The sequence below is a fragment of the Cololabis saira genome, chromosome 11 (genome assembly GCF_033807715.1).
Source record: "Cololabis saira isolate AMF1-May2022 chromosome 11, fColSai1.1, whole genome shotgun sequence".
Classification (NCBI taxonomy): Eukaryota; Metazoa; Chordata; class Actinopteri; order Beloniformes; family Belonidae; genus Cololabis; species Cololabis saira.
Genome location: NC_084597.1, coordinates 3865413 through 3888630, shown reverse-complemented (window position 1 = coordinate 3888630; position 23218 = coordinate 3865413). Strand labels below are relative to the sequence as shown.

At 41.8% G+C, this 23218-nt stretch overlaps 1 protein-coding gene across 1 annotated transcript in view; it reads left to right on the top strand.

Annotated features, from left to right (window-relative positions):
- LOC133454848 (astrotactin-2) overlaps positions 1-23218 on the top strand; it is a 178366-nt gene that overhangs the window by 154710 nt on the left and 438 nt on the right. Inside the window, exon 10 of the mRNA XM_061733571.1 lies at positions 17063-17229. Within this exon, the coding sequence (XP_061589555.1) occupies positions 17063-17229 (167 nt within the window). The remainder of the gene's footprint in view (positions 1-17062; positions 17230-23218) is intronic.

The window sequence follows — 23218 nt, the reverse complement described above, 5'->3', positions numbered from 1 at the left end:
CCTGCCCCCGAGTCCCGGCTAAAGTCCCAGGGCCGGTTTCCTCGGCAGAGTTCCCCCCCCCCCCCCCCCCCGGGGTTTGGAGTACGATCAAAGGCAGCATTACTGGAGAGCAACGGCAGCATCGCCAGACGAGTAATTAGTCTGGACTTGACCCTGATTTCCTGGGGCAACGCCCACCGACGGAGAGGAGACTTCTGCTGATAAACTTACAACCAATCAGGAGAACAGCACGTAATACTTTAATAATCAATAATAATAAATAATAATTCCCCTTATTAACTTGCAAAGTTCGAGTTAGCGCTCGGAATTGCAATAATGTTAAAAAAAAATAAAACAAATAGGAACACGATAAGCACAAAGAAGAATGATGAAATAAAAGTAGATGATGATGGATCGTATTAAGAAAAAGACAGTTTGTTCTGAAAAGAAAAAGAAAACGGATGTAAAAAGAGACTTTAGAAGGAAGAAGAAATCATGTTGGGATTTACAGGAACTGACTGGGACTCAGAGTTTATCAAAAACATCCATCCATCCATCCATCCATCCATCCATCCATCCATCCATCCATCCATCCATCCATCCATCCATCCATCCATCCATCCATCCATCCATCCATCCATCCATCCATCCATCCATCCATCCATCCATCCATCCATCCATCCATCCATCCATCCATCCATCCATCCATCCATCCATCCATCCATCCACCACCACAGGAGAGCGGCCTCCATGCTCAAAGACCCCACCCACCCCTCCTTCTCTCTTCTTCTCTTCCTTTCTCAATTATTAATTATAAGTATCTCTTGTCCATCGTTCTTGTAGTTTGTTGAGCTGGTCTGCCCCCCCCCTCCCCCTTTAATCTTCTATGCACATCTGCAGGCCAGAGCTTCAGGAGCTGCATGACTAACCTGCAGTCCCCCCTCTGATCATCCCACTGCTGCTTCCACCTGTCTGTGTGGATGCCTGGTGACATCCTGGTTGATTTTAAAGTTCTTTTATTAGTTTATAAAGCGCTACATGGGCTTGCGCCAGAGTATATTTCAGATATGTTTTTATTCTATGAACCAGGAAGGCCCCTCAGATCCTCTGGCTCTTCTTTTCTAGCTGTTCCACAGAGTAGAACTAAAAGATTTGGTGATGCTGCTTTCAACCACGATGCTCCAAAACTGTGGAACAGCCTGCCGGAGGATCTGAGAGGAGCTGGAAATGTGGACATTTTTAAACGTGGACTAAAAACTAATCTCTTTGGTCTGGCTTTTATGTAGCATCACATTTTATAGTTCTAGTTTTATTCCGTTTAAAATTTTTTAAAGGTATCTGTTTTATTTTTTTTATCTATCTCTTATAATGTTTTTATTATTTTTATTGTTGTTTGTGTTTTTAGCCTTAATCCTTTAACTTTTATCTTTTTATAAATTTTATATATTTTATGTTGTATGTCAGGGTGCATTGGTCTCCCAGTTTTTATTTGTTTATTATGCTTATTTTTCAATCAAAATGTCAAAGCACCTTGTATTTCATGTACCTGGACGAAAGGTGCTATATAAATAAAATTTGATTGATTGATTGATTGATCCTGGCCTAAAGCCTCTAGACAAACTTCTGTTGTTATAGACGCTATATAAATAAAATTTAATTTGATTTAATTTAACTGAATAAAAAATCAGTAATTCAATTTAATTGAATTAATTCGGTTTTTGTGATATTTTACTTTCAATTTAAAAAAAGATTCCATTTTATTTTGGTCGCTTTTTGCTAGGCAACGGTTTATCGTACAGACATCATTACAACATTGACAAACCCATGACGTGTTGTAGCACAACATATTTTAGTCTCATCATGCTAGCTATTACGGTTTTTGAGATATTCAACTATGCTAATTTTGATGCTAACGGAACTTTGTACGCTTGTTGCGCGGCAATGCGGTATCGTGGAGACTTTGATCCAACGTTAAAAGACTCTGGTTGCTGTGGACTACAACATACTGAGGTCTCATTACGCTGTCGTTTACAACTTTTGAGATATTGAAGCCAAATTGTCCCCTTCATCCTATGGGGCTTGTTACCATGGCAACAAAAACCAATGCATTTGTATGGGGGAGCATGTGAATAAACCATCTGTTAATGCTGCCTGGACCGGAACGTGCACCCATGCATGGCATACATCGTTGGATGTGTCTCCATCGTGCCTCGAAGGGCCATACTTTTCTCAGCCAAAAGCGTTACCGTGGCAACGCTAGATGCCAAGGAGCGGAAAAAAAGGGGAAAATTCGGACGCTTATTACTCGGCCGAACTTTATCGTAGCGACATCATTCAAATGTTTCCCGACTCGGTTCACTTCGGACCAAAAAATCTTTCAACCTCATTATGCAAATTATTACAGTTCTTGAGATATTAAACGTTCAATTAAAAAAAAAAATGTCCATTTGACTTTGGACGCTTGTTGCTAGGCAACAGGTTATCATAGGGACATGATTTAAATTTATTTAAATTTCATGAAGCTGTGATTTACATAAATTTTATGTCAAAATGCCTGCAAAATGGCCCCATCCCCAAAGGTTTGTCAATAACCTTTAACGGTTTATTAACAACCCTAAACTACTTCTTGGCCATTATTAATCACCCTAAACCACACAGCCCTCAAGCAGAGGGTGTGGTTTATTAACAACCTTAAAGCCGGGCAGACACTGTGCGATTGTCGGCTCGTTTTGAACCGATTTTCCACTCGTGCGACTTTTTTTTGGATCGGGCCAGATTTCGACCCAATCGTGGGTCGTGCCTCGTGCAGAATACGTGGGTTAACGACGAGAGATTAACACCTCACGACGAGAGATTAACACCTCACAACGAGAGATTAACACCTCACGACGAGAGATTAACACCTCACGACGAGAGATTAACACCTCACAACGAGAGATTAACACCTCACGACGAGAGAGTAACACCTCACTGTGGCAGGGTGCGTGCCACGGGGGCCTGACCGAAGGACGGAGAGACACGGATCTTCGTGCAGACCCTTTTATTCGTTCATTAAACACCCAAAACACCCACACACGTACAGAAGCACCTTCATCCAGCTTCTCAGACCCCTTTCCTGCTGTCCAGCTCTGCCTTATAAAGGCAGGCCGGGTGGAGGCGTGGCAGCCACTCAGGTGGATGGGACACAGGTGCGTGTACCTCTCCACCCGGCCACACTCACAACGAGAGATTAACACCTCACGACGAGAGAGTAACACCTCACGACGAGCTCCCGATCACAAATCCTGTGCTCGCAAGAAAATCAAACTTGTTTGAAATCCTGGTCGCTCCTCGTGAAGGTATCGCACAGTTGAAGCAGCTACGACCCGATTTGCCTCATCCTTTCACAGAGAGCATGCGCAATCTCTGATGTCACGTCAAAAACTATTATTGGTTGTTTAAAGTGTTGCAAATTCACATTACAAATCATGTTTTAATAGCAGAAAAAAGAGACTGCATTTCCCACGTCTGCCCAGCCAATTCCTTGTCCAATCACGACGTTGTCTAATCTTTTTTCATTTATCGCCACACAGAAGTGCACAAATTGCTGAAGCCTGATTTATGGTTCTGTGTTACACCAACACAGAGTCTACGGTGTAGGGTATGGCGGCGACCCGCACCGTACGGTTACGCCGTCAATTTAATGCGGAACCATAATTCAGGTTTAAGGCAGCGCGTTTGTTTTTGCTGAGCATCTTCGGTGTCTCCCACTTCGGGGTTCCTCCTCTTCCACTTCTTTTTGACGTGAGGATTATGAACGTATAGTGTGAGCAGACGGAGCATCAGAGCATCGGGTCGTACAGTGTGAGACCATAAATCGTGGGCTGCAAACTTTTGAACGCCGCGATCTAGTCGTGCAATTTGAGATGGGGCTGAATCAAACGATTTAAAATATTGCACAGTGTATGCCCAGCTTAAACCTGCAGGGAGCACAGGAATGACTGCAATACAACCATAAACACCTCAAACTGACATAGAACCACCCCGAACACAACCACTACAGCCCCAAACTAAGGCCCCGTTTACACGGAGCAAAAACGGTGGTGTTTTCATGCGTTTTGGCCGTTTGTTTACACGAAAACGAAGCTCAAAGTCACCAAAAACGATAATTTCTGAAAACTCCGGCCAAAGTGGAGATTTTCAAAAACTCTGTTTTCACGTTTGCTTCTAAACAGAGGGAAACGGAAATGTATTCTTCAGAACGTCACATTATGAGACAGAAACGTCACCAGCATCATTTGTGTGACCTGTGTTTTACAATTTGTTTGTCACTCCAAACCAAAGACTCTCGTTCCGTCTTGGAAGTAACTGGCAGTCCAGGCTGATTTATGGTTCTGCGTTACACCAACGCAGAGCCGACGGCGTAGGCTACGCGGCGACGCGCACCGTACGTAGGCTACGCCGTTGATTTAATGCGGAACCATATTATTCAGGCTTCACACGTGTCATTTGTTGACGTTTTTTCCAGGATTCTGATTGGCTAGCATGACTTTATCTTCTCGTTACACTGCCCCCTGCAGGTTTGGCTGCTCATAGCACCTTAACAGCTATTTATGCGGGTTCGTGTAAACGAAGATATTTTTCAAAACGTAGAGGGGGAAATATCCGTTTTTGTAAATACCCGGCTATGTGTAAACGTGGCCTAAAGCAGCAAGAGGGGACGAATGGGCAGTAGGGCATGCCCATATCAAAATTTCCTGAAATTTTCTAGTTCATAGTTTTTCTGCTCTGGACTGAATTCCACTGCACACCAATTTAAATTTCCACTCTTGGCTTCAACGGTATTAAGTGCACCTCCGTGGTAGGAATGGGTGATATTTTACCGTTCACGATAAACTGTCAAAATAATTCCCCACGGTAAGAATTTGTCATCTCGCGGTAAAAACGATAAATTCCCGTTGATGATGTTTTTGTGTAAAGCGGAAGGAAGGAAGGAAGGAAGGAAGGAAGGAAGGAAGGAAGGAAGGAAGGAAGGAAGGAAGGAAGGAAGGAAGGAAGGAAGGAAGGAAGGAAGGAAGGAAGGAAGGAAGGAAGGAAGGAAGGAAGGAAGGAAGGAAGGAAGGAAGGAAGGAAGGAAGGAAGGAAGGAAGGAAGGAAGGAAGGAAGGAAGGAAGGAAGGAAGGAAGGAAGGAAGGAAGGAAGGAAGGAAGGAAGGAAGGAAGGAAGGAAGGACGGACGGACGGACGGACGGACGGACGGACGGACGGACGGACGGACGGTAGTATCTTTTAGAGCAGTGTTTTGGCTCCAAAGACTGAATGTGGTGATAGATTTATAGTTACAAAGATGGAGTTGAATTGGTATTTTTTTTTATCCTCATCTTTATCGTTATTGGGATAAATGCCAGAAATTATTGTGATACATTTTTTAGTCCATACCGCCCATCCCTACTCCGTGGGACAGTAAATGATGCACTCCATCCAGCATTTAACCAGCATTATCAAAGTGAATTTTTGAAAAAAATCTAATAAAATAAAGATATCCCCATGCATTTGCTTTTAAACCACAAAGCAGCGAAACGGCGTGGTAATGAGGTAGAATGAGCAGCGGAGCAGGGAGTCGTGATGATCAGTCGTCAGGAACAACGAGCGGCGGAGACCTACAAGGGATGGCAGTGGAGGGATTATGGGATGCTTTGTTTGGGTGGAGGGCGGCACTTTTCCTCCCTGCTGACTCTTTATGCAAACCGGAGGAACCGGAGGAACCGGAGCAGAAGTCTCCGCCGCTGACGGCTCATCATTTATATAGTTTTATCTGGATCCCCATGACTACAGCTAAACTGCAGCTATTCTAATAATACACAGTACATTACAACAAAAAATTAAAAGCAAACCAAAAGAGGTTTGCATATAAAAAAAGAAAGGAAAAATTGAAAATAAAGAAAAAATAAAAAGTAATTCCGTTTAACTTTTAGATATAAATAAAAACAATACATATTCATACATCCACAAATTCAAACAATGTATAGTTATCATAGTTTGCACCAATAACTATTTTTAATAAATGAGTCATTCCATGAGAATGGCACAAATTGGACTTTGACATTTTCACATTTTTTACAAAAATGTAATACTTTTGTGAACACCTCACAACATTAAGGACTTATTTAACTACCAGAATATATATTTTCCCATCTCTGGCATCAACTTCCTATTATTATTGGTCATTATTTCATAGGGGTGTAACGATACACTAATCTCACGATACGGTACGATACACGATATTGAGGTCACGATAACGATACGATACGATATTATAGCAGTATTTTTTTAACAACCTTGAATGAGGAACATATGACTGGAAATAATTGTCTTTTTTTTGAAAGACACAAAATACAAAACAATACTGTGCGTTTGCCCTATTGTTACAGTTTGTAATGCTTTATAACTGTTTAAGTTTTAAAGAGAAAGTCAGGACAACCATTTTCCACAAACTGAACTAAAAGTAAATGTCAGGTTTGCATTATGATCTTCAGTTTATACAAGTACAAATATTTAGCCAAAAACTGAATAGTTTCTCTCATGTATGATTTGACTTTTTTCTTTTCCAGAAATGTAACAACTAAAATTAAATAAATAAATAAAAGTAAATAAATACATACAATTTTACATCATAAAAGAGATTGATTCATGCTCACCTTATAAGTGTAAGAGGAGATTTATTTTTGTTAAGGTTATTTTGGTAATTCAGGGTTCATTATTTTATAAATATATTCTTTATATTCTGTAAATCAGGGACTATAATGACACTAGTCAGTTTATCTGTAGTGATTAGTCTGTTTTAGATTGGGCGGAGTGATACGCCACAGTACGGCACTAGGTGCTGTGTTGATGTTCAACCCAGTCTCACATAAAAACGTACCCTGCCTACGTTGGTCCAAAGTGCAAAAACGTAGAGGGGTTACAATATTAGCCCTTGAAATGTATAACTGTTACATTTTTCTGCCTATTCATTTTGCGTCCAAGTCACGTGACTTTTAAGATTCTGGCCGTGACATCAACAAACATGGTGGACATTTTTTCATTTTTGAGTGAAAGAAATCAATATTTTGAGTTAGTTTCTGCATAGAAATATATATATTTTACTTTCATAATATTCACTCAGTGAATTTACATAATCACTTGCTTGCTCGTGGTTGCAACGTTTTTTCAGATCTCGTCAGAATAATGTAAAACGGTAACGTTTTAAAAATGTGAAAAAGTAACATTTTGGTTGTGGTGCTGTGAAAAAAATCAATATTTTGATGCTTCCTCGTTGTTGGGAATTATTTTCAGATTTCGCCAGAATAATAATTTGAAATTGCAACATTTTGGTGCTGGGATACGTGGCCGTGATATATACACGGCCACGTACAGTATGCCGGCGGGGATTCCCCCCCCAAACCAGATTTTGATAGCGGAGCGAGTCAGCCCACAGAAAGCAGTTTTATTTCGAAAACCAACCGGATTTTCTTGCATTCCAAAAGTCTGACTTCCGGCCCGCCAAAATATAAGATACAGCCAGACAAATGAATGAAAAAATTAAAATAATCCCTCTGGGATCCCCCTATACGTCATAGTGACGAGGGGGTACGAGGGGGGGGGACGAGTAAGTCTACTTAATAAACATGTTACAACCAGGGGTAAATATGCAATACGGTACAGGGGGGTCAAACAACCTAACACTTGTTTACAATGTTTTCATACCTTTAAACATATTTAAAGGCAAAAACATGGCACCAGTTATTCTCGTGTCCAACAAAACATTCCTTTTTTGGGGATAAACAAAAAAATAACCAAAAGTTGTAATGTAATGATGGAAAAAAAAAAAAAGAAAATAAATCAATCATTAGACATATGAATCGATTTTTAGGAATTAATATGAGAATCGATTTAGAATTGGAAAATCGATTTTTTCAACACAGGCCTAAAAACAACTGTTAAAGGCTATGAGAGTTCCCGTTTTCGCAGCTCCGAGCTGCAGAAAAGCTCACACAGAGTTTAGTCCTGAATGACAGCAACAACTCTTACCTGTTGACCCAGTTCCAGGTAACACGAGCGCCTCCGGCTACGAGCCGTCTGTCAGCCAGGCTTCATGAACATACGCTGCTTTCTTCCTCTGTGTGCAGCAAGTACTTTCTCTTGTGTGCAGATTCAGATACTTCTCTCTCTTCGTCTCCACTTGTCATTTATTTGTGTCTTAGTCAAATAGAAACATGTATCTAGTGTTATGGTGGAACCATCCCATCTGGTTCTGCATTCACCAGGCCGTCGTTCACTGGCACAGGTTCGTTTTAGACATTTGTTTAGTCCAACAACTTCCATATCAGTTATAATATTCTTAATAACTGTTAATAATGATATTGACTATTATCAATTATTGGCATGCCAAGTAATGGCGTGACCATATTGCAATCGTCCAGAATGGCCCAAAGGGCAATGTTGCTAGCATTTTGCTAACAAGCTTAAGTCGCAAAAGTCCCACTGCGCACCAGCGGGTGTACAGCATGACCACGCTCTGATGTGGAAAAGAAAAATCCCCAAAAAATAAAACACGCCTGAAAAAACGAGGAAAAACATGAAAATGAAGGCGATATAATGGTTTACAGAAAAGGTTTCCCTTTTCTTATTCTTATTCCGCACTCTTTTTTTCGTCCGTTAATACGGCCCGAACCGCAACGTGCACCCATGCATGGCATACATCGTTGGATGCGTCTCCATCGTGCCTCGATGGCTATTACTTTTCTCAGTCAAATCGTTACCGTGGCAACGCTAGATGCCAAAAAGCGCGACCCATTAATAACTATAGGGAGCACAGGAATGAATGCAATACAACCGTAAACACCTCAAACTGACATAGAACCACCCCGAACACAAACACTACAGCCCCAAACCAAAGCAGCGAGAGGGGACGAATGGGCAGTAGGGCATGCCCATATCAAAATTTCCTGAAATTTTCTAGTTTAATATAATATTCCAGTGAGTACAACACCCCCCCACCCCCACACAGACACACACACACAACTATTTACAAGCTTGTACAATCGGCAGCTCGACCCCAGCTCTCTCCGGTTGCTCCGGTTTACTTTTGATCCTGCATCTATAATAGCTGTTACAAACTTCGCAAGAACAGAAACATTTGTTTGTTTTCTCAAGGCAAGAACAAAAACTGTTCTGGCCAGCAGTGATGATCTATAAGCTCTAAAATCGATTCTCAAACTAAAATATTGATACTTTTGATACTTCAGTTATTTGTGGTGATGTATATCATTAACAGGAATATGGTGGAAAGTAACTAAACTATTCAGATTTTGGCTAAACGACAAGCTGCTGGTAGGAACAACTTTTCATTTTCATAGTAAAAATTTCGTGAATAAAATCGAAATTTTGACTTTTTTCTCGACATTTCAACTTTTTTCTCGAAATTGTACTTCAACATTAATCTCAACATTTCAACCTTCTGTTTTTCTGAATTAACGACATAATTATCTCAGAATTCCGAGAAGTTTTATTGAAAAAAAAAAATCTGCTCTGTTTTTCTGAATTAACGAGATACAATTTTAATTAAAATTAAAGCTGCAAGCAGCGATGAACGGGCCCTCGCACTCACGGCCACCGCCCCCCATAAGCATATCAGAAATGACACCACCCACGACTTCCTATGTCAAACCATTCAAAAGTTATAGCAGAAAAAAGGGACAACCAATCAGAAGAAGGGGCGGGGCTAATTCAGGCCAATGAAGGTCAAGGACTCCATACAGAATCTGATGACACCACCCACGACTCTCTATGTCAAACCATTCCAAAGTTATAGCAGAAAATCGGGACAACCAATCAGAAGAAGGGGCGGGGCTAATTAAGGCCAACGAAGCTTAAGAATTCATTACAGAGTCCCATGACACCATCCACGACTTCTTATGTCAAACCATTAAAAAGTTATAACAGAAAAAAGGGACAACCAATCAGAAGAAGGGGCGGGGCTAATTCAGGCCAATGAAGGTCAAGGACTCCATACAGAATCTGATGACACCACCCACGACTCTCTATGTCAAACCATTCCAAAGTTATAGCAGAAAATCGGGACAACCAATCAGAAGAAGGGGCTAATTAAGGCCAACGAAGCTTAAGAATTCATTACAGAGTCCCATGACACCATCCACGACTTCTTATGTCAAACCATTAAAAGGTTATAACAGAAAAAAGGGACAACCAATCAGAAGAAGGGGCGGGGCTAATTCAGGCCAATGAAGGTCATGGACTCCATAAAGAATCTGATGACACCACCCACGACTCTCTATGTCAAACCATTCAAAAGTTATAGCAGAAAATCGGGACAACCAATCAGAAGAAGGGGCGGGGCTAATTAAGGCCAACGAAGCTCAAAGACTCCATACAGAGTCCCATGACACCACCCACAACTTCCTATGTCAAACCATTCAAAAGTTATGGCAGAGAAAAGTATTCTAGGGGGCGCTGTTGAGCCGTTAGGCCACGCCCATTAATGCAAACCATGAAATATCAAATTTATCGCCAAGTCTGTCTTGCATGCCAAATTTGGTGACTTTTGGAGAACTATCAAATATGGACCAATCAGATTTCAAAATGGCCGACTTCCTGTTCGGTTTCGGCCATGGCTCCAAGAGACTTTTCTTTAAGTTGCGCCATGATACAGGTGTGTAGCGATTTTCGTGCATGTACGTCAAACCGTATTGTAGGGCTAGAGGCACAAAGTTTTCCGGGGGGCGCTGTTGAGCCATTTTGCCACGCCCATTAATGCAAACCATGAAATATCAAATTTATCGCCAGGCCTGGCTTGCGTGCCAATTTTGGTGCCTTTTGGGGAACTATCAAATATGGACCAATCAGATGAAGGGGGGGCGTGCTTTTTGGCGTCTAGCGTCGCCACGGTAACACTTTTGAAAGAGAAAAGTAATGCGTGTAGTCGCAGGATGGAGACGCACATTTTGATGTATAACACATCTGGGTTCACGATACGGTTCGGGCCGTATTAATTCTCGAAGGAATTGCATATATTGCTCCAAAATTACGTGATTAATTCAGAATGTTCAAAATGGCCGACTTCCTGTACGGTTTCGGCCATGGCGCCAAGAGACTTTTCTTTAAGTTGCGACATGATACAGGTGTGTACCGATTTTCGTTCATGTACGTCACACCGTATTCTGGGGCTTGAGGCGCAAAGTTTTTTCGGTCTGAACCAACCAGATGAAGGGTGGGCGCGCTTTTTGGCGTCTAGCGTCGCCACGGTAACGCTTTTGAAAGAGAAAAGTAATGCGTGTTGTCGCAGGATGAAGACGCACATTTTGATGTATAACACACTTGGGGGCACGTTATGGTTCGGGCCGTATTAACTGCCGAAGGAATGGCATAAATTGCGCCAAAGTGACACGATTAATTCAAAATGGCCGACTTCCTGTTCGGTTTCTCGACATGACGCCCAGAGACTTTTCTTTAAGTTGTCCCATGATACAGGTGTGTACCGATTTTCGTGCATGTACAACAAACCGCATTGTGGGGCTTGAGGCACAAAGTTTTCAAGGGGGCGCTGTTGAGCCATTTTGCCACGCCCATTAATGCAAACCCTTAAATGTCAAATTTTTCGCCAGGCCTGACTTGCATGCAAAATTTGGTGACTTTTTGGGGACGTTTAGGGGGGCAAAAAGGCCTTCCTTTTGTCAGAACAATAAGAAGAAGAAGAAGAATAATTCCTGCAATTACAATAGGGCCTTCGCACTGCAAGTGCTCGGGCCCTAAAAAGAAATCTTTTCTGTTTTTCTGAAATAACGACATAATTATCTCAGAATTCAGAGAAAAGTTTTAATAAAAAAATAAATAAATCTGCTCTGTTTTTCTGAATTAACGACTTGCAAGAAGCTGTCATTCACTTGAGAGCTGGATTTCATGGAAGCAAACATGTTCGTGTCCAATTTAATCCAGTTTTATTTTGCTTTTGGTTTGAAACATTGGGAAATACTCTTGTCTTTAAGTTTTATAGAGGGTATTGTAGGAGTTTGGGTACAAAAGAGCAGAGGAACGCTTTTTGTGGACGTAGGAAAAACTTGTGTTGTTAATTTCAGTCTCTTGTTTCCCCCAGCCCGTAACCAACGGTAACAGAACACTAACTCAAAACTCATCGTCATCATTAATAACGGCTAGATTCTTGTGATTCTAACCTACTGAAACTAAACAGTGTCCTGCTAGTGAGTGGCCACTACAGGATTGTTATTAGTTTGTCGACTTTGCGCCTCAGGCACCTCAGGACTTTGCGGTTGTTCAGATGGAAAGCCCATTCTGATCTGCTGGACATTATCTCGTTAATTCAGAAAAAAAGAGCAGATTTTTTTTTTTATTAAAATGTTATCTCGTTAATTCAGAAAAACAGAGCAGATTTTTTTTTTAATTAGAATTTTATCTCATTAATACGAGTATTAGGGCCAAACTAATACAAAAAAAAATTGAAAATTACGACAATAAAGTCGTAAAATTACGAGAATAGAGTCATAATATTACGACTTTATTCTCGCAACAATATGACTTTAATCTTGTAATTTTACGACTTTATTCTCGTAATGTTACGACTTTATTCTCGTAATTTTACGACTTTATTCTCGTAATGTTACGACTTTATTCTCTTAATTTTACGACTTTATTCTCTTCATTTTACGACTTTATTCTCGTAATTTTACGACTTTATTCTCGTAATTTTACGACTTTATTCTCGTAATATTACGACTTTATTCTCGTAATTTTACGACTTTATTCTCGTAATTTTATGACTTTATTCTCGTAATTTCCAAATTTTTTTTGTCTTAGTTTGACCCTAATACTCCGTCGTACATTAATTCAGAAAAACAAAGCAGATTTTTTTTTTCTTAAGCTACACATGCACATTTCTGAATGAGTGTGCACATCTACAGCAGTAAGAAATCAAGATTTTAATACAGAGAAAATAGGAATAAAAAAATGTTTAATTGTCAGAACTTTGATTAAAAAAAAAAAGTGGATTGTTTAATTTTAGAAATAAACACAACAAATCCCACATTAACAGAAAATCCAGCGAGTTGTTGTCAGTGAATGTGGTAAACTGTTCTCAACAAGGTTCGTTTTAGATTGACACAAATCTCGTGTTATTTATCAGGAAAAAAAAAAAACACTGCAGCGACACTTGCTGCTATAATGAAACCCTCAGAAACATCACGAGGCTGCATGAGGGAGGGTAAATACTTTATTGTTTTTCCATCTCCAGCAGCCAAAGTTGTCACTTATCCAAGGATGATTACTCCAAGTATTTATAGCAGTGGTCACCGTTTCCTCTTCTTCTATCGTCACATTCAGCAGGAGACGACGCCGGCGGATACTTGTGAGGAATTTACATAAAAATCCCAAACTTTGTTTTTCTTCACACATTCTGTAGTTTGCAAAATGGGAAGAGGTGTGTCACTAGTGAGAAGGATTTCTAAATGTTTATCTCTAGTCCAGGGGTCGGCAACCTAAAATGTTTCAGAGCCATATTGGACCAAAAACACAAAAAACAAATATGTCTGGAGCCGCAAAAAATTAAGTCTTTTATAAGCCTTAGAATGAAGACAACACATGCTGCATGTATATAGTTATAACTTGGGGAAGATTTTTTTTTTCATTATGCACGAGAAAAAAGTCGAAATGTTGAGAAAAAAGTCTAAATTTCGAGGAAAAAGTCGAAACTTCGAGATTAAAAAGGAAATGCAAAAGGAAGAAAAAAAGAGGAAAAAAGGAAAAAAAGAGAAGAAAAGAAGAAAAAAAAGAAGAAAAAAAAGGTCAAACATTTTTGAAAAAGCTCCAGGAGCCACTAGGGCGGCGCTAAAGAGCAGCATGCGCCTCTAGAGCCGCGGGTTGCCGACCCCCGTTCTAGACCTGATGTGTCCAGCATAAGAATCTAGGCTGGTTATCTAGAAGACAAAGGTCTACTTATACTCTGTTACATTTTCTGAGGAATATACTGGTGACAGGATCTACCAAACAACTGTATGACAGATTATACTATCATTTCATCACCATGGTTACAGTAGAATTACATCAGAAAGGAGGTTCCTACTACCGAGGGAGAGAACAGGTTTGATACAGAGAACTTTGGTGGAACTCTAAACCAGTTCATATTTCTCATGTAGGCAGCAAAGATTGGTTTAAGATTCAGTTGAAACAATATCTTTTAAAATGTAATGAATTATGATTTGACATTTGGAAAGTACGGAAGAGTATTAGGGCCAGGCAGGAGAAAAATAAAAATAATAGAGGGAGATTTTTTTTTTTATTATGCACTTCGAGAAAAAAGTCAAAATGTCGATAAAAAAGTCGAAATGTTGTGAATAAAGTTGAAATGTTGAGAAAAAAAAAACAGAAAAAATTCGACTTTATTCTTGAAATTTTATTTCAACATTAATTTAAACTTTTCTTTTTTTCCTTCTTTTTTTCCTTATTCTTTTTTGTTCTTTTTTTCCTTTTTTTCTCTTTTTTCCTTTCCTTTTTAATCAACATTCCGACTTTTTTCTCGACATTTCGACTTTTTTCTCAAAGTGCAAAATAAAAAAAAAATCTTGCCCTCTCAAATATCTTTTCTCCTGCATGGCCCTAATAATAATGTAGGATGCACTTTTCAAGCTGCATCTTTACAATTTAAATGAAACTGAGGAGAATAACGTGAAAACGTCTCTGCTGAAGCAGCGAGTGAAGCATGTTGCCTCTGGCTGTGTGAATAAAACATAATTGATTGTATTTTAACCGGCAGTCGTACCAGACCAACGACAACGTCCTCATTCTGGTTTATATGGATCTTTTTTACATGACAATTCTCATCAATACCGTTTCCCGTCAGACTTCTGCCGAGCGGCTTAAAGCTCTTCTGTTTTGTTTCAGCAGTAATCTTTTGTTTACTTCTGAGACGGATAAGGAAGGCGTTTGCAAATCGTTACTGCGGGCTATTAAGACTAAGCTATTAATTATGGGGTAAAATTGCATTTTGTGCATCTGCCACGCCGCATTGTTCAAACAGCAAGAAATGAGATTTATTCAACATCCACTTCACAAATGAATGAATGAATGACTGGACTAATCTGAAGCTCAGAACCGCTCAGTGAAACGTGGTGGAAAAGTCAGTCCAGACTCCAAAATCTACCAATATCGTTAAGTCGTGATAAGAACTAGACTGGTAGTTCTCCAGACCGGTCTAAAGACTGTGGTCCTGGTCTGGTCTCGGTCTCCAAAGTCTTTGGTCCTGGTCTGGTCTAGAGATGCACCGATCAGGATTTTGAGGGCCGATCACCGATCACCGATCTCGAAAACCAGTATCGGCTGATCACCGATCACAGCGTGAAATCCATAAATTCGTCAATATTGTTGTCTCATATACACGACACTGACATTGTATTATTAGGTATAAAAACTAGGAGATTAGGTGTAGACTCGGCTTACACAGAGTAAGTGTAGTTTAGTAGCTTCAGCTTCCTGTGGTAATAATTATGTACAACATGTGACCAACACAGAAACAGCAGACATGTCACTCTCTAAAAGTTGATACAAGTTGTAAACTATAAACCTTAGTTTTCCTGTGGAAAGAGGAATTAAATCTTAAAATAAAAATTAATTATGAATTATTAAGCTTTGTGAAAGCTTTAGCGGTAGCATCCACCTCGTGTGAGGAAACTCTTGTGAGTGAAGCAAAACTCTTCACACTAGAACTCCACATGTCACTCGTGAAGCGACTGACACGACTGTCGTCCTGCATGAGGCTTTGGACTGTATAGTCTGGTAAAACTCTGACAGGATTTCATCAGTGACTGCGTTTACATGCAGTCAATAACCCTTTTAAAACCTGAATATTAGAAATAACCCGAATTTTGACTGCATGTAAACGTAGTCAGTGAAATATTAACGACGCAGCAGCGGCACCGCTGATCCAAGCTGCAAACGTGTTTAAACCCGATCTCTTCTACAACTGAAAGCGGCTGATGAGCAAAGCATTTGAATTCATTACCTTACGATGTAGTTCTTTATTTTTCTTCCTGTCGTTTATAAGTCTCTGTTACAGCTGAGTTAGCAGCGTTGCTCCTTTTTTTCTCTCCCTTTTTTCTGCTGCAGCCAAATTTGAAAACTCAATATATTCCGTGTGAAGAACTTTCAAATGTCTTATCAGCTTCGTTGTGTTGAAATTCTTTTATAACATTCCTCCTCATGGTATCTCCTTTGGACACACTTTGCAAACTGCAAATTTGTTGTCCTTTTCAGACGTTGTAAAACTCCCGCACCGGCGAGGCGGACGCCTCCTCAGGACCGCTTGGTCTGAGATGTGGGAACGCCCGCGCGGGCGGGGGTTTGTTGTTGTAAACGTCATCAGATCGACCGCTCTGAACTATTATTTTCTGATCTCCGATCAAAACCGATAGGGCCATTATCGGCCCGATCCCGATCAGGGGCCGACGATCGGTGCATCTCTAGTCTTGTCTCAGTCTCAACAGTTTCAACATGTCTCGGTTTAGGTCTTGAGTCCAGTCTACTCAGCACTTTCTCATAAAACTTAGTTAAAAGACTAAAAGATCATCCCCGTACTTCCTCTCCTCAGAGGTTTGGAATTTGCTTTAAATGTTGAACATTAATTTTTCAGGACACCAATGGTTCATTAAGTAAATTATTTCCCCTGTTTTCTGTCCGTCTCTCATTGTGGAGCTGAAAACCCCCCGACACTCCTCTAATCTCTTCTGCTCCCTCGCTCCTCGGTGTGGGTTCCACGCCGCCACCGGTCGGACCCCCGGGCCCTCCTCCACCTGCTGGAGTCGTGTTCCCAGCGTGAAACGCAGCAGACTAGCTGAGAGTTTCCTCCCGAGTCGGGATTCAGAGCCATTTCATTTCCAAATAATGTGAAAATCATGACAAATGCTTTTCTCTTTGAAACATCTTCCTGTGTTTGTGCCGTTAGACGCAGATTGAGATGCGGAATCTGACCTCTGCCGTCTCCTCTTTCCTGTCCCTGATCTATTCCTTCCTCTCATCCTCACATCCTCCCTCTCTTCCTGCAGTGTCCTGAGGGGCTGAGGCCCATGAAGGATGGATCCGGTTGCTATGACTACTCCAGAGGCATCGACTGCACCGACGGCTTCAACGGAGGCTGCGAGCAGCTGTGTCTGCAGCAGCTGGTCGCCCTCGACGACGAGCCCGGAGCCAGCAATGTGCTCATGTTCTGCGGGTGAGATGGATGAAGGGATGGATGGATGGATGGATGGATGGATTCAATTTTCAATTCAATTTTGTTTATATAGCGTCTAATACAACAAAAGTTGTCTCTAGACGCTTTCCAGAGATCCAGAACATGAACATAAACATAAACCCCCGAGCAATTATTACATAAACAATGGCAGGTAAAAACTCTCCTAGTGGGAGAAAAACCTTAAGCCAAACAGTGGCAAGAAAAACTCCCCTTTAGGAGGAAGAAACCTGGACCAGGACCCGGATCATAAGGGGGGACCCTCCTGCCGAGGGCCAGACTGGTGGGGGACGTCAGCAGCAAAGCAGGCAGGTGGAAGCAGCAACGGGATGACCAGGGGTGGGGACCGCAGGCCAGCACGCAGCTCCTGAAGCTCCGGCCCAATCAGCAAGTCCCAGGTTGGGGTGCAGGGTCGGGGAAAGGTTGAAAAGGGGCAGGGCCAGGGAGAGGAGGCTTGAGGGACGAACCTTCTCCCCCGCCTGACCGGGCCGTTACCCTGCCCCTCTCACTCCCACACTGCAGGATCCGGTGTTTTGCATTCAGAGATGCTCTTCGCCACCGGCAGAGGATGCTGCACCAAGAAAAAAGAGAAGAGAAGGGGGGGGGGGCAGCACAAGAAACTACAGGAGCGACTCTAACACACTAGAGTTTACACCACCTAGAGATTTACCAACACCAGCTAGAGGTTTACTAAACACTAACTATAGGCTTTACTAAACAGAAAGGTTTTAAGTTTAGTTTTAAAGGTGGAGGTGGTGTCAGCCTCCTTAACCCAGATTGGAAGTTGGTTCCATAGTAATGGTGCCTGATAGCAGAACGCCCGCCCTCCAAATCTACATTTAGATACTCTAGGAACTACGAGTAAACCTGCACTCTGAGAGCAGAGAGCTCTGCCAGGAACATAAGGCTCTATCAGGTCTTGTAAATAATGCGGATGGATGGATGGATGGATGGATGGATGGATGGATGGATGGATGGATGGATGGATGGATGGATGGATGGATGGATGGATGGATAGATAGATAGATAATTTCTTCAGGCCTGGACATTTAGCGGATGACACCAGCCATGACTCTCTATATCAAACCATTCAAAAGTTATGGCAGAAAGTAGGAACTATCAGATATCGACCAATCAGATGAAGGGTGGGTGCGCTTTTTGGCGTCTAGCGTCGTCACGGTAACGCTTTTGACTGAGAAAAGTAATGCGCATCGTAGCAGGATCGAGACGCACATTTTGATGTATAACACACCTGGGTGCACGTTACGGTTTGGGCCTTATTAACGGCCGAAGGAATGGCATAAATTGTGCCAAAATTACACTATTAATTCAAAATGGCCGACTTCCTGTTGGGTTTCGGCCATGGCACCAAGAGACTTTTCTTTAAGTTGTGCCATGATACAGGTGTGTACCGATTTTCGTGCATGTACGTCAAACCGTATTGTGGGGCTTGAGGCACAAAGTTTTAGCCATTAGGCCACGCCCATTAATGCCCATTAATGCAAACCATTAAATATCATATTTTTCGCCAGGCCTGGCTTGGTGCAAAATCTGGTGATTTTTGGGGCACGTTTAGGGGGAAAAAAGGCCATCCTTTCGTCGGAAAAATAAAAACGAGGAAAATAAAAATAAAAAGGAGAACTCCTACAGATACAATAGTTATACTGTCAGTGCTCGGGCCCTAATAATAATAAAACACAGTTTTTGTTTCATCCAAAAAGTTGGATCTCATCATCTTTCTAAGCCAACAAGGTTGTCTTAGGCAAGTCTGCTCCGGCTGTCTCAGGTCAAGCAGACAGAGTCTCTCTCCATCATCGCCTCAAAAGAGTTTCTATCTTTTAGGGAAAACTATTCAGAAAGACTCAGTCAAATATATCTCCATGCCATCATTTTCTCACTCAATATGCAAATCCTGTGACTGGTGATGGTTTGACAGCTGTAAGAAACATCTGCTGCTAAATACTGTGCTGCGTAATCCTCAAATCACATTACTAAAGTATCCTCGGTGGCTTTGCTGGAGTCCTGTAATTAGGCAGACGGGGGGATGCAGAAAGAGAGAGAGAAAGAGAGGGAACGCCAAGACGTCAGAGCTCCACCAGGAGACGAGGACGATGCCAACGATGACAAAACTCTGAATCCGGCTCGTTAAAGATGCCGGATGCTCAGATGGGAGGATGGTTGAGACTCGCTGCAGACGAACAGGCAGCCGTCTCCATGGTGATGATGACAAGTGAACTACTTTCTGTTAGACTTGTAGTCAAGACCACCTGAACCGAGACCAGGACACTACCAAGACCAGAGAGTATCAAGACCAGAGAATACCAAGACCATGACCAAGACCAGAGAGATTCAAGACCAAAAAGTACCAAGACCAAGACCAGAGAGATTCAAGACCAGAGAGTATCAAGACCAGAGAGTACCAAGACCAGAGACCAAGACCAAGAACAAGACCAGAGAGTACCAAGACCAAGACCAGAGAGTATCAAGACCAAGACCAGAGAGTATCAAGACCAAGACCAAGACCAGAGTATCAAGACCAGAGAGTACCAAGACCAGAGAGTATCAAGACCAGAGAGTACCAAGACCAGAGAGTATCAAGACCAAGACCAGAGAGATTCAAGACCAGAGAGTATCAAGACCAAGACCAAGACCAGAGAGATTCAAGACCAGAAAGTACCAAGACCAGAGAGTATCAAGACCAGAGAGTATCAAGACCAGAGAGTACCAAGACCAGAGACCAAGACCAAGAACAAGACCAGAAAGTATCAAGACCAAGACCAGAGAGTATCAAGACCAAGACCAGAGAGTATCAAGACCAAGACCAGAGAGTATCAAGACCAGAGAGATTCAAGACCAGAAAGTACCAAGATCAGAGAGTACCAAGACCAGAGACCAAGACCAAGAACAAGACCAGAGAGTACCAAGACCAAGACCAGAGAGTATCAAGACCAGAGAGTATCAAGACCAGAGAGTACCAAGACCAGAAAGTACCAAGACCAGAGAGTACCAAGACCAGAGACCAAGACCAAGACCAAGACCAGAGAGTATCAAGACCAAGACCAGAGAGTACCAAGACCAAGACCAGAGAGTACCAAGACCAGAGACCAAGACCAAGAACAAGACCAGAGAGTACCAAGACCAAGACCAGAGAGTATCACGACCAAGACCAGAGAGTACCAAGACCAAGACCAGAGAGTATCAAGACCAGAGAGTACCAAGACCAGAGACCAAGACCAAGAACAAGACCAGAGAGTACCAAGACCAAGACCAGAGAGTACCAAGACCAGAGACCAAGACCAAGACCAAGACCAGAGAGTACCAAGACCAGAGACCAAGACCAAGACCAGAGAGTATCAAGACCAAGACCAGAGAGTATCAAAACCAAGACCAAGACCAGAGAGTATCAAGACCAAGACCAGAGAGTATCAAGACCAAGACCAAGACCTTGACCAAGACCAAGACCAGAGAGTATCAAGACCAAGACCAAGACCAGAGAGTACCAAGACCAAGACCAGAGAGTATCAAGACCAAGACCAGAGAGTATCAAGACCAAGACCAGAGAGTATCAAGACCAAGACCAGAGAGTATCAAGACCAAGACCAGAGAGATTCAAGACCAGAGAGATTCAAGACCAGAGAGATTCAAGACCAGAGAGTATCAAGACCAGAGAGTACCAAGACCAGAGAGTATCAAGACCAAGACCAGAGAGTACCAAGACCAGAGAGATTCAAGACCAAGACCAGAGTATCAAGACCAGAGAGTACCAAGACCAGAGAGATTCAAGACCAGAAAGTACCAAGACCAGAAAGTACCAATAACAGAGAATACCAAGACCAGAAAGTACCAAGACCAGAAAGTACCAAGACCAGAAAGTACCAAGAACAGAGAGTACCAAGACCAGAAAGTACCAAGACCAGAGAATACCAAGACCAGAGAGTACCAAGACCAGAGAGTACCAAGACCAGAGAGTACCAAGACCAAGACCAAGACCAGAGAGTTTCAAGACCAGATTGATTCAAGACCAAGACCAAGACCAGAAAGTACCAAGACCAGAGAGATTCAAGACCAGAGAGATTCAAGACCAGAGAGTTTCAAGACCAAAACCAAGACCAGAGAGTTTCAAGACCAGAGAGATTCAAGACCAAGACCAGACCAAGACCAAAGAGTATCAAGACCAAGACCAGAGAGATTCAAGACCAGAGAGTACCAAGACCAGAAAGTACCAAGAACAGAGAATACTAAGACCAGAGAATACCAAGACCAGAAAGTACCAAGACCAGAGAATACCAAGACCAGAGAGTACCAAGACCAGAGAGTACCAAGACCAGAGAGTACCAAGACCAGAAAGTACCAAGAACAGAGAATACCAAGACCAGAAAGTACCAAGAACAGAGAATACCAAGACCAAGACCAGAGAGTATCAAGACCAAGACCAAGACCAGAGAGTATCAAGACCAAGACCGAGACCAGAGTACCAAGACCAGAGAGTACCAAGACCAGAGAGTACCAAGACCAGAGAGTACCAAGACCAGAGAGTACCAAGACCAGAGAGTACCAAGACCAGAGAGTACCAAGACCAGAGAGTATCAAGACCAAGACCAGAGAGTACCAAGACCAGAGAGTACCAAGACCAGAGAGTATCAAGACCAAGACCAAGACGACTAACTAGTCCCAAAGTCCTCTAGCAGAATAACCAGCTCCAACACCCCCCTCCACCTCAGAAAAGGAATGAATAGTAAATGTTACTGATTTAAATTGGACTGAATTTGGACATGAAACCTAAATTTTACATATTAAAGATTGAAATTACATTATTTACCATTAAAGTAAGAGACTGTTGAGACCGAGACCAGACCAGGACCAAAAACGGTCAAGACCAAGACCGGTCTCCAGAACTACAAGTCTACTTTCTACGGCCCTCATTTAGTACGTGTTGTAAATGTAAAAAGAGGAAAACAGCTAGAGCCAGGATATGGACTTCTGCATGACTGGCCTGGTTATTATTATGTTTGGAACTAGGGCTGCAACAACGAATCGATAAATCGATAAAAATCGATTATTAAAAGCGTTGGCAACGAATTCCATTATCGATTCGTTGTGTCGCGCGATTATGACGTCACTCACTAAAGCGGGATTTATGGTTCCGCGTTAAATCGACGGCGTACCCTACGCCGTAGCTCTGCGTTGGTGTAACGCGGAACCATAAATCAGCCTCAAGTCGCGGAGCTGAAGTTGAGGTATTTCGTCCGGACTACATTTAATGCGGCAGAGCGCGCTGACGCCGTGCACGTAAAGGAAGAAGAAAGAGGGCGCAGATTTGTTTGGTTTTAGTAACATGCCATGCTCAGGCGGGAGACACATGTAGCTCAGTGCTTAACTTTTATTTTTAATCCACTCTATATTCTTCTGGTCCGTTCTCCTATATGTTCCCCCTCTAACCCGGCACATACAAAGGTTCCTCTAAACATCTGTCCCCGCTACAGTTTTAACTAAAAGAAAAGGCAGAAAATGTCAGAAAAATAAAAACATAATAAAGCTAACTGGGTAGTTTTCAGTTTTATCTCTGTAGTCATTCATGGATAAACAAGCAGCACTGGTGCCTAATGTGCTCCAATACAGCAGTCTCATAATTTTATTATGTACACTGCCAAAACTCAAAATCTTATACTTTAACTTAAAACTTAACTAGAACTTAAAATGTGCTTGTAATTTTCAAACAAATCCTGTTTCTGATTTGTATTTTTCTTTATTTTGTATAATTTATTTATTGTTCTGACAGCTCAGGTCCCTTTTAAACAAAGTATACCTCTTTTGTGCACTTTATTTTTATATATTTGGCAGATGTAAAGCATACATGTGTATGTTTTCTGTGTTAGTCCATTCAGTTGTTTTTTTTTTTTATCAATACTTTAAAAGCTCAGGGATGTTCAAGGAGCAACCTGTTTGTGAACTTTCTGAAGATTACCGGTAT